Source organism: Rhamphochromis longiceps, linkage group LG9, assembly GCF_057381845.1.
Source record: "Rhamphochromis longiceps isolate RC_006_pf linkage group LG9, R_longiceps_female_GT1.1, whole genome shotgun sequence".
Taxonomy (NCBI): domain Eukaryota; kingdom Metazoa; phylum Chordata; class Actinopteri; order Cichliformes; family Cichlidae; genus Rhamphochromis; species Rhamphochromis longiceps.
The window spans coordinates 11203949-11219792 of record NC_140565.1 but is presented as its reverse complement, the minus strand read 5'-3'; the positions used below and the strand labels follow the sequence as shown (position 1 = coordinate 11219792).

Here is a 15844-nt window from a genome sequence, read left to right as displayed (position 1 = left end):
TATTTCTTATTTCATCTGTTTGATCAGTACAAGTGTTCATTTTTAGTGTGAAACAGCTACTACATGTACTCTGAAATGTGCCACGTTAAAGTTAGTGCAGTATAGTGTTCACACATAGTCAACATGTTTCAGAAAAAAGCAATCTGCTGCTTTAGTTCACCAACTGGGCTTTTATTGTGAAACTCAAAGGATAACAAAGCCAGGTGTCATCCTCTTTCAATAATTTCAGATCAGGATCTTATGTTTAGGTCTAATGCATATTATCTGACAGACAAGTCTTTGTTTTATTTTGATTTTTACAAACAAGAGTGAATTTAAAAAATGAGCCAAAATGAACAAAGGAACATAAATTATGTTAGGAAAAGTCAACATACGTTGGTCTATTTTTTCTCCCTCGTGCTTCAGGGTTAACGTTCTCCTAACATCCCCACCATTCTCCCAAACTAATGAGAGGCTTTCTTGAGTGTAATTTATGATTTTATTGAATGTACTTGTTTTTGTAATGTGCGTTTGTGCAGATATTACAAGCGGCTGCAAACCCTTGTCAAAGACCCTCGACACGACTGCGTGCTGTTTGCCAATGAATTTCAGAAGTACTCTTACTGTCCACGAGAGAAGGGCGAGAGCCAGGAAAAATGGCAGACCAGGTCAGTGCTCATTATTTACCACACTCACTGAAGTGTACAGTCAAGTTGCTGCAGCACATGTAGCATAGAAATAGAGTCTATAGAGTCTTTTCCTTTCTCATTTTTTCCTCTTTGTCATGTTTTTTCTTCTACTTATACTTCTTTGACTTCATTTTGTTTTTCTGGGTCAAAGTGTGACGTTACATGTTTCACTAGGTGAAATTTGTAAATCTCATTAATTATAATGGAGATTATGCTAATAAAACATATTCAGTTCTTCAGTAAAGATGAAATACTTGCACCATGGGAAGTCCCCAATCTTGCCTATTGCAGCGTAACTAAGGGAGGATTCAGGGTCACTCAATCCAGCCCTAACTATAAATCAAAAAGGAAAGTTTTAATCCTAATCTTAATAGTGAGAGGGCGTCAGTCTCCCGTGTGCAAATAGGAAGCTGGTTCTACAAAAAAGGGCATGAAGGCTGATGCTCTGCCTCCCATTCTACTTTTGTAAACCCCACAAATAAGCCCGCAGCCTGAGAGTAAAGTGGGTGTGTAAAAGGGGTTTGATTATTCAAGACTTTTCTGTGTAAGAAGATTTTAAATTAAATTCTGGATTTAACAGGGAAGCCAGTATGGGAGAAATATGTTCTTTTGTTCTTGGACTGGATTAACTGAAGGTTTTTCAAATGATGCTTTTAGGACATCCTGATAATCATCCAATCACACAAAATGTCTTTGACTGCACCTGCTGACTACTTCTGCTCAGCAACTCTTGAAAGGAAATTGTGTTTCTAAAAATGTTAAGTCTCTGGGTTTAAAAAATATTTTGTGAAAGTGACATAAATGTATAGTTCACACGTGTGCAAAATTCATCTGGGAGATTTAAAAATGTAAACATTACATTTGAACTTTCTTTCAAATTGTGCAACAGGCCAGCGGTGCAGATGCATATGGCACTTAGAGCACACGTACTGGCTAAGATGTCAATCGAGCATTCATAGTGTTTTGTCCCAATAGGGGTTCAATGGGTAAAGGGGTCATTTTAACATTTTCAAAAATGTTTTTCCTCCACTTCAGGTAGAAAACAAGTGCAGGAACAAAGAAGTCAGGAGGACTTGTGAATGGCAGCTTAAAAGTGATTAATATTTATACCAGTTTAATAGAGAAAAGCACCAAAAGGATTTAATGAGTGTTTTTAATAATAGAGACTTGGTTGTAATGTTAATCACGATCTGACAAACTTTTATGTTGTGCCAACAAATGAAGCTAGAAGTGCAGTGTGTTCTCATGAAATGTGTTTATTATATAGATAAGGCACTCAATTATTTATTTTTTATATTCTTTCTGTGGAAGCACCATTTGAATTACAAGTAGTGTGAAATCATAACTTCCACCTACAAAACAGCAAAAACTTAGTGGGATATGTTAAAGATTATTGCTTTAGCGGGCAATTTGCTTTCATGCATCTTATGCTAAACTTGTGAGTTCATTTAATGTGTGTGTGTGTGTGTGTGTGTACTCAGCTGCAGTGTGGTACTACAACCACCTGGCAGGAATGATGAATATAGTGATGATCACTGAGGATCCTGAGGCCGTAGCTCAGTTCAGCAGCCTGACGTCTGGAGTGTACGTCATCTCCGTCCAGGTATATGAAATACCTTTATAATACCATCTACTCTATATCGGCTTCTTATATGTAGCCACCTTACAGGGATTTATCATCATGCATTTAGAGAAACACGTGGTTTGAACACCTAAAACTGAAAGTCAGCTCTTTGTGTTAAAGTCGTTGTGTTGGAGCCTATATGATGGAACAGTTGGTTGGTCTGTATTATTTCACTAATCTTCAGTGGGACTATTGTAGCATGTAGCAGGCATGGGTTTTTGAAACACTTACATTTTTGGCAGCAGTATTAGAACAGTCTCACTTAGAAGTGAAATTGGTGGTTGTTGTCAAACTTTCGGTCATTACACATGATTTCTTGGTTAAGTGACAAAATGTAAATATATGTGGCATTTAGTCTGTTTACATACGGAGAGCTGCACTTTGTTTTTCAATTCATGTCAGCCTAGCAAGCATGCTGTGGTTGTATAAAACACAGTGACAATGAGTCAGAAAACTATTAAACTAGTATGTAAATGAGAATTTCGCTAAAGGTGAAGGTCACAGCCTTGTTTGTAATTGCACTGATTGATCCGAGCTCTGTCAGAAAAAAACAGTTACACTTTTTACCTATTTGTCGATACACTGGTATCGCCATTTAAAATGGTCAATAAATGACAGTTAAAGTAAAGAAGAGAGGTTAGAAACAGCCTTTAGCCATGTTATGGGTATTGATATTATATGTTTGGCTTCACAGGTACTCTGCATCTTCCCTCTTGGCAACGTGTTTGGAACGCCGCAAACACGAGTCGGTCAGAGAGTAAACTCATTGCTCAATAAGGACTGATATCAAGTCTGATGTTTATTTAAAGGAAAAAGAGCAGTACATGCTAGTAGCCGTGAAATTAATATTACATCGCTTTCTATTGTGATACATTTTTGATACATTGCTGCCAGATTTGTATATTTTTATCCAAACATACGTACCCGGGTATTTTTGAAAACGCAGATTTTTCTATGTGTTTGCGCCTTTCGTCCACACGTAAACGGCGTTTTCGGTCACTGAAAACAGAGATTTTCAACCAGAATTGGTAGAATTCATTTAAATTGGTTGGTTTCCTAAAACGGTCGTGGCGTTTAAGCACGGTCCAACAATTAACAACAGGGTTGAGGTTGTTGCTTTGGGAAGCCCATTCCAAAAACTCGCTTTATTTATTCTGAAACCAGTTCTTATATCTATTTAACTATTATTGTAATACTAATACTGAGGACGTCTAACTGTATCAAAAGGTTTAAGCATCTGGCTGTTGATTTGAGGTGAATTTGAAAGATTTTACTCTATTTCTCTTTCTCGAACCTGATAAGGTTAAGTGGAAGAGGATCCAAAACTTAGGCCCTTGAAGGGATGTTACTGGAGCTAAGAAGGCCAACTGAAGTAATTTATTTCTTGACCTGTGTGTTTTTCCTTTGCCAGGATTATTTGCAAAGCTTCTGGTCAGATCTGCAGGCAGCCCATGAACTGTTTAGCTCCATTTCTCAGGCACAACAAGAGACAGAGGGCGACGATGGGGAGAAAGAGTTTCCCGAACATCTTCCCGCTGAAGTCCTGGAGGCTGGTATAAAGTCTGAACGTTACATTCAGGTAAAAATGTACCAACCTGTTGTTGGGTCTAACGCTCAAACCCCGCTGACTCAGCGCTTTCTTTTACTTGCTGCAAGGGGAGAAGGTCTTCATCTGATCTTAGCCCAACTCCAGCCTTCCCTCAAAGCCCTTTTATTAACTTCAGTGGTCACACAAACATCAACATTAATGATGCGACAGATAAGACACGCACATGTGAACGTGTGTCTCTGCAAGAGTGAACATGTGATGTGTGTGTATGTGAATGTGTCTCTGTGAGCATGTGATGTGATCAGTGATGTGTGTGTGTAGAAAACAGAGGTGAGCATTCATGCTAAAGATCTGATCATCTTGTGCAATGACAAACATATTGATCCACAATTCTCTAACTCCTGTTTTAAGTATACCGGATCTCTCTTTAAAACACGAGTTTAAAACAACTGCAGGAACAACGTTTAAATATTTTAGTAGCTTTAAGCCTGTTCATTTTTCAGAGAAACTGCAGGTACCTTTAATACATATACTAATCTATACTAACGAAATACACTGATGAGTGTAGGGAGTGTGCTGAGGAGGTAGGAGTATTTGAGGGGCTGACGAATAAAGAAAATGAGATGAAGAGCAGGACTGTTATTGAATGAAGAAGATATGAACTGTCTCTAAGTTTTCTTGCAGTTTAATTTTAAAGGAGAGAGACAGAAAAAACACATCATTATTATTATTATTATTATTATTTTAAAAAGTCATAAAGGGATTGGCAAGTTACTTTCAGTGAGTCCCCAAGCAAAACATGGCTTAGTATTTGGGGTAGAGACCTTTGTTGCCAGTGGTAAGACTTTTCTTGGTATCAAGTGGAGTAGTCAGAGGGTGACGATGGGGAGAAAGAGTTTCCTGAGGCAGATGGACATCTGCGTCTAAAGGTCAAAGGTCACTCTTTCGAGGATGCCAATGTTCACATTTTGGACAGAGAGGACAGATGGTTTGAAAGAGGAGTGAAAGAAGCCATCTATGTCCACTGTGAGCGACCATCTTTGAACAGAGGCGGGGCTTACGACACCAACTCTCTGCCATCTATAATCCAGTTTTGAGATCCTTCCCAGACGCCTTAACGCCCACTCACATCCTGGGCCATCTGACCTCAGGAATTCGCATGATAAGGTGGGGCCAGGTTTCACAATGAACACACCCGAAACTCTGGCTGATTGGGACCCACACCCAGTTTCACACCTTGGCTCAGGCGATTAGAGGATCATCAGGGGGTCCTTTTGTCCCTCTGTGGGGGGATACTCCCTCTAGGTTTATATCTGGGACTCTCCACCATTTGACCTTAGAACTGAAGAAGCTTCTCGGATGAGAGGTGAAACGTCTTCAAGCAACTTAAAGAAGTCCAGACGCTTTTCTTTGCAAGCTCCTTTGACTACGATGACCTGGATGACTGAGAACCTTCACAGACAGTTTTTGGTTGATATTCTATCGCTCTCCATTAAATGAAACTAACATTAAAGAAATAACATGAATAATTGTTCTTTCTTTGTAACTGAGGAAACCTACAAATTCAGCAGTGATAATTATTTCCCCAACTGTACCTGAGCAGGTATGGAGATGTCACAAAGAGAAGGCAGTGGAGTTTTTCACCAGATTGTTTAACACAACCTCAGTGGCAGAAGAGTAAATGTCTTGTTTCATTCCTTTTTACTAGGGTACACTGAATGTTAACAAGCATCGGGCACAGAACGAGGCTTTCGTCAGGCCGAAGAACTTCTCAACCAAGAGCACAGGTGAAAACGCCTTACATTTTCAAAACAGGTGGAACAGACACATTAAACTTATATTTGCTAGACGTTTCTGATCTCTTCTCCTGACTTTGACCCCCCCTATCCATCTTAGATCTGACTTGGGATGTGCTTGTGTATGGTCGAAAAAATCGAAACAGAGCGGTGCATGGGGACGAGGTTGTGGTGGAGTTGTTGCCCAAGAACGAGTGGAGAGGGAGGGACACAGCCCTGACTGATGGGGATGAAAAAACTGGAGAGGACAATGAGAGTACACCTCTGCCAACAGGTGGGAATGTTTGTACTCCATTCATTCACATTTGATTTATTTTTGTATTTAATGATATTTTGTGTATTATATTTTCTGTCTGATTTGCCTAAAATATGTTCAGGATATCTCACAAATAAGTAATGAAAACAATGAAGCATCTTGATCGAACCACATGAATGGTTCGATCCGTGGCTCCCCGAGTCTGCAAGCCGAGTATCTTTGGGAAAGATACTAACCCCAAGTTGCTCTCCGATGCATCCATTGGAGTATAGTGAGTGTGAATGTTGCTTAGTAAGCACTTAAACGCATAGAAGGAAGTGCTTGTGTGAATGGGGTGATTGGGTGAGAGTAGAAAAGAGCTGTATAAGAATTAGTCCATTCACCATTCTTGTTTATATCACCTGCATGAAGCAACATTATAAGAACATATTTGGGTGAAATAACATTTGGAAGCTATTTTCTGGACAGGCATTCACAATTAAACTTTTTTTAAAGTTGCTACTGATTTTTATTACAGTTCTGGTGTAATTTGGCACAACTGAACCTCTTCTCCATGGTTCCATTCGTCAGGGAATAGCTTCTTGACAGCCACATTTCCAGAGATTCAAATAACGATGAAGTTTCGTCGAACAACTCAAGGGCCAAATGCATCTCTCAGGTTCTGTGTCACGTCTTTGCTGGTTTTTCCTGCTTTTTAATGACATGGCAGATATTGTTCATCTTCTGTAGAATTTTTTTTACGTCTGACACCTTTTCTTTCGTCCAATACAAAAGAAAGTTTTAAGTCTAGGAGACACAAATGGCAGGGAACGCATCCTGAGCTTCCACTAACATACAGTTCCCTTTACCAAACACAACAGAACAGAGACAGACGGGGCCCCGTAAGTTTGCCAGTGTAACCTCGCAAATGACAAAAGAGAGAAAGAAAGAAAAACACTAATTAATTAAGCACACAACTCAGGGCCCAGTATTCAAAAGGCGAGGAACACTCCTGCAACTATACACGTGGACTCGCACAAATAATCAATAATCTTTTCAGCTGTGGCAGACCTAGAACAGGGAGGGATAGTTCAGGTGCAAAAATACTGTTTTAGCTTGTCACACTTTTAATTTGGCTAATGGGAACACCCTGTGTTTTTACATAAAAAATATGCAACACATAAAATACATTTTAATCTAACTGGAGGCAATTGACCATTGTTAACCCTTCTTATTGTTATTATTTTTACACACGAGGTCCTAAGGACAAAAAACTTCCCCCCCCTGCGGGCGGTCAATCCTTCAAGCTCAGGTCCTCTACCAGAGGCCTGGGAGCTTGAGGGTCCTGCGCAGCATCTCTGCTGTTCCCAGGACTGCGCTCTTCTGGACAGAGATCTCAGATGTTGTTCCCGGGATCTGCTGGAACCACTCGCCTAGCTTGGGAGTCACCGCACCGAGTGCTCAGGTTACCACGGGGACCACTGTTACCGTCACCTCCACATCTTCTCAAGCTCTTCTCTGAGCCCTTGGTACTCTAGCTTCTCATGTTCCTTCGTCCTGATGTTCCTGATGATTGCTAAATCTGTCACTACAGCCGTCTTCCTCTGCTTGTTCACCACCACTATGTCCGATTAGCCATCACCATTTTGTCCGTCTGTATCTGGAAGCCCCGAAGCATCTTAGCTCGGTCATTCTCCATCACACTAAGGGGCGTCTCCCGTTTTGACCTCGGGACTTCCAGGCCATACTCGGCACAGATATTCCCTTTATACTATGCCGGCCACTTGGTTATGGCGTTCCATGTATGTCTGCTAGCATCTTGCACCCTGTTGTTATGTGCTGGATTGTCTCAGGGGCATCTTTACGCTTGTATCTGGGGTCTTGACTGACTGGTCTGGTAGACCCCAGCCTCTATGGATCTTGTACTTATGGCTTCATGTGCTGCCATTATTAGTGCCTCTGTGCTCTATTTCAGTCCAGTCCAGCCACTGGTAGGATTTCTGGATGTGAGCTAGTTCTTTTATCTGTTGGTGGTACTGTGCAGGATCCTGTCCTTCCATGATGGTTCCTCTTCTTGCTCCTCTTTCTTGGGTTTCTGGTGCCTGAGGTATTCACTAAGCACACCTGAAGCCCCTACCAGTCAAAAGTGTGGACACGCCTTTTTTTTAGTGGTTTTTCTGTCATGGCCTGGTACTTCTACATAGTAGATTCTCACTGAAGGCATCAAAACTATGAATGAACACATATGTAATTATGTAGTACATATGTATATACCGGCTCCCCCCCCAGTGCTGCGTTCTTTCTCCTCTGCTCTTCTCCCTGTACACCAACTGCTGCACCTCCACCCACCAGTCTGTCAAGCTAATCAAGTTTGCAGATGACACCACCGCTATTGGACTCATCTCGGACGGGGACGAGTCTGCCTACAGGAGGGAGGTTGAACGTCTGGTGTCCTGGTGCAGCCACAACAACCTGGTGCTGAATGCCCAGAAGACAGTGGAGATTATTGTGGGCTTCAGGAAGCACACAGCCCCACTCCCCCCCATCATCCTGACTGACACCCCCATCACCTCTGTGGACTCATTCCGCTTCCTGGGTACCACCATCACCCAGGACCTGAAGTGGGAGCCTCCGTCACCTCCGTCATAAAGAAGGCTCAGCAGAGGATGTGCTTCCTGAGGCAGCTGAAGAAATTCAACCTGCCAACACGGACGATGATGCAATTCTACACCGCAATCATCGAGTCCATCCTCACTTACTCCATAAATGTCTCTCTGTACTGATGTCTGACATTTAACCCCACAGGTCGTATTGTAGGGATCCTGCAGAGGAACTGGAGAGACTACGTGGTAACTTTCCCCACTAGGGATGGGATTCAGTCCCAGAGCAGGAATTCCCAGCGGATACTGACCATACCTTGGGACCAGCGTATTCCTAAAATCCGCATCAGTACTCAACAGGCTGAAGCTCTGCAGGTCTGACTTGACTTACATCTATAGGTTGATTTTATTTTCATGATGTACATTATGGCTTAGTCACATGAGTAAAAATAGGACGGCACCTGCCTTGTAACAAAGAAAAAACGCTGCTTTTCCAGTGATTGCAGTGAATATTTTGCATTCAGCGTTCAATTACAAGTAGTTACGGCAACCAACTGGTCGATCAAAGGTTGAGAATACAACACTGTCAACCTCTGGATGAACGCTTTCAAGGTGATTGCCTTGAAAAGCAGGACTCTATCTCCAGACCATCTTATCACCATTTGATTGGTGTTTTGCACCCTTTAAATAAAAGTAACTGACTGAGAGTAGTTGCAGAATTAGTCCCCGTCTTCCAAAGAAGCATTTCAAAGCCAACAATATTGCAAATTCATTGCACATAGCAACACCGATCTTGTTTGCGCTCCAGTCTCTAGTGTTACTATAGCATTATGCTTTTGTCTCATAGTGTGACCAGTGTTTACTAAGTGCTGTCTCATTTCTATCCCTGTCTTCTCATCCTCACCTAGGACCACAGAGTTGTGGTGCGCATTGATTCATGGGAAAGCACGTCATTCTATCCCAACGGCCATAGTGTACGGGTTTTGGGTCGAGCTGGAGAGCTTGAGACTGAGGTCCAGACCATCCTCCTAGAGAACTGCATCCATATTCTTCCTTTCTCAGACGCACAGGTGAGAGCACCTACGTTAGAGATAAATTCAAGTTTTTACATCTCTAAAAGGCAAATTCCACAAGCCTATATAGTATGTTTCACCTTTCGTATTTAGCTGTTGTGAACCCATCAGCAATTATTGTGAATATAAATATTATGATAAAATGTGATTTTTTTTGATGTCTATAAATTGCAATTAAACAGTTAAATTCAACCATAATTGACGCAAATGGTGGCAAATACCCATCTACACAGTTTGGAAATACTTTGGTGAGTAATTTGCTTCATCCTGTGTGATAAAACTTGCAGGATTCTAGTAAGTTAAGTAATTTCAGAAAATATGTTTTTGTTACTAATTCCCAGCTCTGGTTGTACTTTGGATGTAGGTTTTTGATTGTTAAGGATTAATAAGCTTCAGAATTGTCCAAAAACAGCTGGACATTATTAAAACATTATTACCAAATCACCAAGCAGTGAAAGAACCCTAGCAGCTCCATATACCAAAAGCTTGGGGAAAAAAAGAGTCTGGACTTTTTCTTGAAGATGTTTCACCTCTCATCTGAGAGGTTTCTTCAGTTCTAGGAGAAACTGGTGCAGAGTCCCAGATTTTAAGCCCTATGGGAGTGTCCCCCAGGAGAGATGGACCCCCTAATGATCCTCTACCTAATCACACGAGCCAAGGTGTGAAAATGGGTGTGGGTCACAATCAGCCAAGTATTCGGGTGAACCCACTGTGAATCCTAGCCCCAGCCTATCATGTGATTTCCTGAGGTCAGATGGCCCAGGATGTGAGTGGAAGCGTCTGGGAAGGGATCTCAAAACTGGATTATAGATGGCAGACAGTTGGTGTCGTAAGCCGCTGCCTCTGTTCAAAGATGGTCGCTCACAGTGGACATAGATGCCTCTTTTACTTCTCTTTCAAACTATGTCTTCTGACAGCTGAGTCTTGTCTCATTTTAAGAGCTTCCTTTACATGTGTGTGTTCCCTCTTTTTTCCTTCAGGCTTAGAGGGAACATGTTCTGCCCGGTGGTGTAGGGTCCTGATTACTCAAAGTTTGTGTTCCAGAGGGTGATGGGAGTCAAACAGGAGGTACTGGTCCATGTGTGTGGGCTTCCAGTAAACTTCATGTTGAGGTTTCCGTTCTCTTTAATGCGCACGGCAAAGTCCAGGAATGGCATACTGTTATCCTTTGTGTCTTCCCTGGTGAACTTTGTTTTTATCCACAGCGTTGATGTAAACAGTGAAGGATTCTACTTCCTGGGTTTTGATTTTGACCCATGTGTCATCAACATATCTGTACCAGTGGTTAGGTACTGTCCCTTTAAAAGAGCCAACAGCCTTTCTTTCCACCAGTTACTCCTAGACCTGAAGAAGCTTCTGACAGGTGAAACGTCTTCAAGGAACTTATAGAAGTTTGGACGCTTTTCTTTCCAAGCTCCTTAGACTACGATGACCTGGATGACTGAGAACCTTCACAGACTTATATGACCAAAAGGTTTGCAAGTTGACAGCTCGGTCCATAATAACCCTTAATGTGGTCACCCTACTGTCAGCTTACTTGGCTAAGCTCTTTCAGGACATTGGCCACCTGCTTGATAAGGGCACCTGTATGCATTTTCCCCTTCTCAACCTCATACCAGTGATACTGAGTGGGGTGAGGGAGGAGTAGCTGTCTCTCATTTTTTATAGATCCCATACTGGCCCATCAGGCCATTGATGGCAGAACTAGCTTTTCTGTTCCACTACTGGCCATGACCATTGCCTTTGAACATTGACTTGGCGTGATTTTTTTCTTCCACATCCCAAATGGTCAGCACTCTGGGCGTGGCACACGAGTGGCTGATTTAAAATGAAGCAGGTCTCTCTCTGAGAGTCATTGTGAACATTCAGAATGCTAGATCACTTTCTACATGCTCATTTTATGAAGTATTTGAGAGATTCCTTATCTATACTCTGTTTAGGGATGGGTATCGTTTAGGTTTTATCCGATACCGGTACTTTTGAAACTGTGCGGGTGCTTAAATGGTGCTCTAACCGTTGCTTCCTTCTCTCACCCCAACCGGTCGCAGCAGATGGCCCCGCCCCTCCCTGAGCCTGGTTCTGCTGGAGGTTTCTTCCTGTTAAACAGGAGTTTTTCCTTCCCACTGTTGCCAAAGTGCTGCTCATAGGGGGTCATATGATTGTTGGGTTTTTCTCTGTATCTATGAAGCGCCTTGAGGCGACTTTTGTTGTGATTTGGTGCTATATAAATAAAATTGAATTGAATTGAATTGCTTAAAGAATGGAGAACACAAACTTTGTCCAAAAACCTCTTATGTTTTTATTTTTAGCAGTCTCTTTTTTCTGCAAAATGATAACCAAGTTAGCCTTTTCTTTTGATACAACATACCTACTTTGTTTGGAACCGGTGAATAATGGAAAACATGTTTAGCTGTTTGTTTTTTTTGTAAAAAGATAACGGTGTTAGCTTTTTCTGCAGCTACAGGGCATGTATGGTATCACTCTATCAAACAAGAAGACAGTCGCATGTAACTACGACGGTGTTTGCTAGTTCACCTTACATGCATTAATGTAATAACGTGGTTAGCCTACTCAACGTAAATTACACACGAACAACATTAAGCTCCTCACGCAGAGAAGAACGGTTGCTGCTGCATCATCATCCGTCTGCTACACTGGCAGGGCTAGGGGCCAGGACTCTCCTCTTCGGGTTTTTGGGGGATGTTGCTAACTCCAGGTCCAATAACAGGCAACCCACCCGCAGCAGATGTGCTCGGTGTGAAGTCTCGCAGCAAGCTATCAAATACGGCGCATTTCTCTGCTTTTAAAAAAACGCTATAGCGTTGCCAGGTGTTTCATTGGATTCGAGGTGTTACTTCCTTTGCACAGTATCACAGTATCACCTTAAAGCACTTGTTGCTGCTGAGTTTGCATATTTTGCTGTGAAGTACAGCCAGACTTTTGACCGCTTTGCCTTGGACATTTAATCTGTAGCTCTGCTCTCAAAGAACATACGTACCTGGACCCGCCTACTATCCTCGGAAACGTAAAATGATTGGCTAGAATCCAAAGTGTATGACATCTCAAGAAAAAAAAAAAGCCACCCGTATCCGGTATACCCGCACCCAATGTTCCCTCTAATTTTTCATGTGTCTGAGCGAACACAGAAACTCCCTGAGCGATCCCTTGGACCACTGTGAGCAACAGCAGACGTGTGCACTGTGGTGACGCCAGCATTGAATCCATGCAAGTTACATGGTTTATTAAAATAATAAAATTACAGCATTTACATTTATGTTAGACTACTTTTAATTAACTATTTTAGCCCACTTACAATGAAAATTTAAAAAAACAAAACAAAAAAATCTTGTTCATGACCTGTGTAGCATGTTAACACTATTGGAAGTAAAAATAACTTGAACTCCAATTTTGAAAACACAAGTTTCTTTTGTTTTTTTTTTCATAAAGCTCTGACTTGTATTATGAGTCTGTGGTCTGGGAGAGAGTCTGTAACTCTGTCTGCAAAATACAGTAAATAATGACCAATGTTGGGTAATTAATTATATAGTTACTTCTTCAAAAAAGTAACTGAGTTATGCAAACAACAAAGTTTTTTGCAGCTGTTTACCTAAAAATGCAGCCAAGGCGTTTTTTTTAAATAAACATTTTAAATTATTTAGAGAACAATCATCAAATTGCATCAAATCTGATGCCACACAAATTATTTGTGCCACTCCAAAAATAATTTCTGTCAACTATGAGATGAAGGAGAACAACAGCCTGATACCTGCAGGCCTGACAGCAGCAGATGTGTCACTGCTGTAACACCTGTAACACTCAGCAGTCGCCTCATTGTTCTGACACACACTAAACGTCGCCACGCCGCTTTGCTCGCTAAAACACCGGTGTCGGCACATAAGGACGCTGTCAGAGCCTGTCAACGACATTGATTAGCTGCGTATATACGAATGTGAATCGCATTACTGGCTGGATCCCATACGGGAGCAGCCAGTCACTGACTAACACTGCAAAACAGACTTGTTAAAGTATTGATTTTAATTTCAATTCAGGTTAGATTTTTTTTTTTTGTGCGCAACGCAGATTTTCTGTGCGCAGAGACCGTGCCAGCAGTGCGCAATTGTGCACACACACAGCTTCGAGGGAACATTGCCGGTACCCATTCCTAACTCTGTTCCACATGTTATGTTTCCTTCAGGATTAGCTAAATAAGAGAGGATTATTTTCCATTTATTAAACTGCATTTAGCTACTCTTTCGTATCACATTTACTTTGGGAATGCACCAATTGGTCCACATCCTGTTTATGCAGGACCCACTTTTAAACGGTAAATTGCTGAAAATGTAGCCATATATAGCGCTTTTCTGTGTCTTGCACTCCTTTGCATAGATTGAAGCATCTGTGTGTTCCTGTTTTGTTGAGTGTATCTGTCTGTGTGGCTGTTGAAGGCTACTGAGAGTGTGACCTTCACAGTTCACCAGAGGACCATCTATTACATTTGTTAGGTTATGCGTTTTTGATATTATTGCATCCTCACTGGCACACTCAGTCCTTAGTGTGGGCTTACCCTGCTCCATACCTTGTTAAGGATAAAGAACTTACAACCTGGAAGTAGATTATATCTCCCATAGTGAGATACAGAGAATGGTTGCTTACCAGGGTAACTCTGGTTTTCTGAAACCCAGGTGATGTTTGGTTTTCACCTCCAAACAATCGCAGTCAGAGATCAGGTGAAAGAGGAAAGAGCAGAGAGCGTCAAAATAAAAGGGAAATTATGGGAGCAAACACCAGAGTTTAACAATTGTTCATCACTAAATACAGTACAGATATTTTAATAAGGAGAGGTTATTTGAAAGAATGAAATTGATTTACTGATGAACAGAATTTAAACAGGTGATTTGCCGTTAGACTCAGATGGCCTATCTCAGCGGAACAGAACCCCGTCTGTGAAAAGGATTAGAGCAGGAGCCCCGAGAGCCTGGAAGCTGGTGGTGGAATGGTTGAATGGAGCATGAGTGATGAGATGAGGCGTGTACAAGGAAGAATAACCGAGGACACAGCATGAATGCTGATTGGCCTGGAGAAGGTGATTGGACTAGACCACTTCAGGAACGCCTTTAGCCACACCTCACCAGGTGTAGACAATCGGCAGTTAAACCTAGGCAACACCTGAAGACAACTGCATTTCCACTGTAAGGAGTGTAAGGGTTGCAATGGGCTGTAACAAAGGACAAGCACAGATGAGTCCACTATCATAGACTGGAACATCATTCATAACTTTTTATGTTATAAAGGGGGTGGCAGTAGAGCTTCTGTGATTGGTCACATCAGAGAGTGCTTGGTTATCAGAGAGTTACCATAGTAACCAAAGGTTTTAAAGATTGCAATATAGCTATTGTTGTCCAGAGGGGCCGATGGTGCGATATGGCAGCCTCGCTTCTGTCAGTCTGCCCCAGGGCAGCTGTGGCTACAACTGTAGCTGCCTCCACCAGTGTGTGAATGTGAGAGTGAATGAATAGTGGCATTGTAAAGCGCTTTGGGTGCCTTGGAAAGCGCTATATAAATCCAATCCATTATTATTATTATTATTATTATTATCAAATCAACAAAATATTAAAGAATCATTAAATATGTGGAATAGTTCATTCTTTCCTTTTTTCATCAGTGGTTTACACACTGGCTTGCAGGCAAAATGTCACTGGTTCGATTGCAACCGGAGATACAAATCAGGGTTGTGCCTGGAAGGGCATCTGGTATAAAACTCTGCCGTATCAAAAGATGCTGAGCTATCAGGTGTGGTGACCCCTTGTGACAAGGGAGCAACTGAAAGTGAAACACTGTTTTGCTTTGTCTTTGTGTAAAGTGTCCTTGAGTGTTTTGAAAGGCGCTTAATAAAATGTATTATTATTATTATTATTATTAATGTTTTGTATAGAATCATAACAAAATGTGAAAAGTTCAAAAGACTATGCGGCTGTTTAGCTGTGCCTGTCCGTCTGCCATCAGCTGAGAGAGATGCCGGTCAACTCTCTGGAGAAGCCGTGGACGGTAGACCCCTCTGAGGTGGCAGAGCGGCGGGATCTTAGGGACAGTCGCCTGGTGTTCAGCATCGATCCACGCGGCTGTGAAGATGTAGACGACACGCTGTCTGTACACAAGCTCCCCAACAGAAGGCTGGAGCTGGGAGTTCACATTGCTGATGTCACTCACTTTGTCAAAGAGGGTTCGCTCACAGACTTGGAGGCACGTTCAAGGTGAGGAACTGGTTGGAGTGGTTGGGTAGAGTAGGTGGGATATAAAAG

At 41.9% G+C, this 15844-nt stretch overlaps 2 protein-coding genes across 6 annotated transcripts in view; both read left to right on the top strand.

The window, feature by feature from the left end:
- Positions 1–15844, top strand: part of LOC146661737 (uncharacterized) — a 275594-nt gene that overhangs the window by 147279 nt on the left and 112471 nt on the right. The gene's annotated exons all lie outside the window — the stretch shown is intronic.
- LOC146661749 (DIS3-like exonuclease 1) overlaps positions 1–15844 on the top strand; it is a 32881-nt gene that overhangs the window by 6264 nt on the left and 10773 nt on the right. For 3 of the 5 annotated variants that reach the window (XM_085418249.1, XM_085418250.1, XM_085418251.1), the window contains 8 exons: positions 519–647; positions 2150–2271; positions 3704–3871; positions 5550–5628; positions 5738–5911; positions 8678–8847; positions 9381–9542; positions 15549–15796. In XM_085418249.1, coding sequence (XP_085274375.1) covers positions 519–647; positions 2150–2271; positions 3704–3871; positions 5550–5628; positions 5738–5911; positions 8678–8847; positions 9381–9542; positions 15549–15796 — 1252 coding nt within the window. The remainder of the gene's footprint in view (positions 1–518; positions 648–2149; positions 2272–3703; positions 3872–5549; positions 5629–5737; positions 5912–8677; positions 8848–9380; positions 9543–15548; positions 15797–15844) is intronic. The other 2 variants (XM_085418252.1, XM_085418253.1) reach the window with 2 other exon arrangements.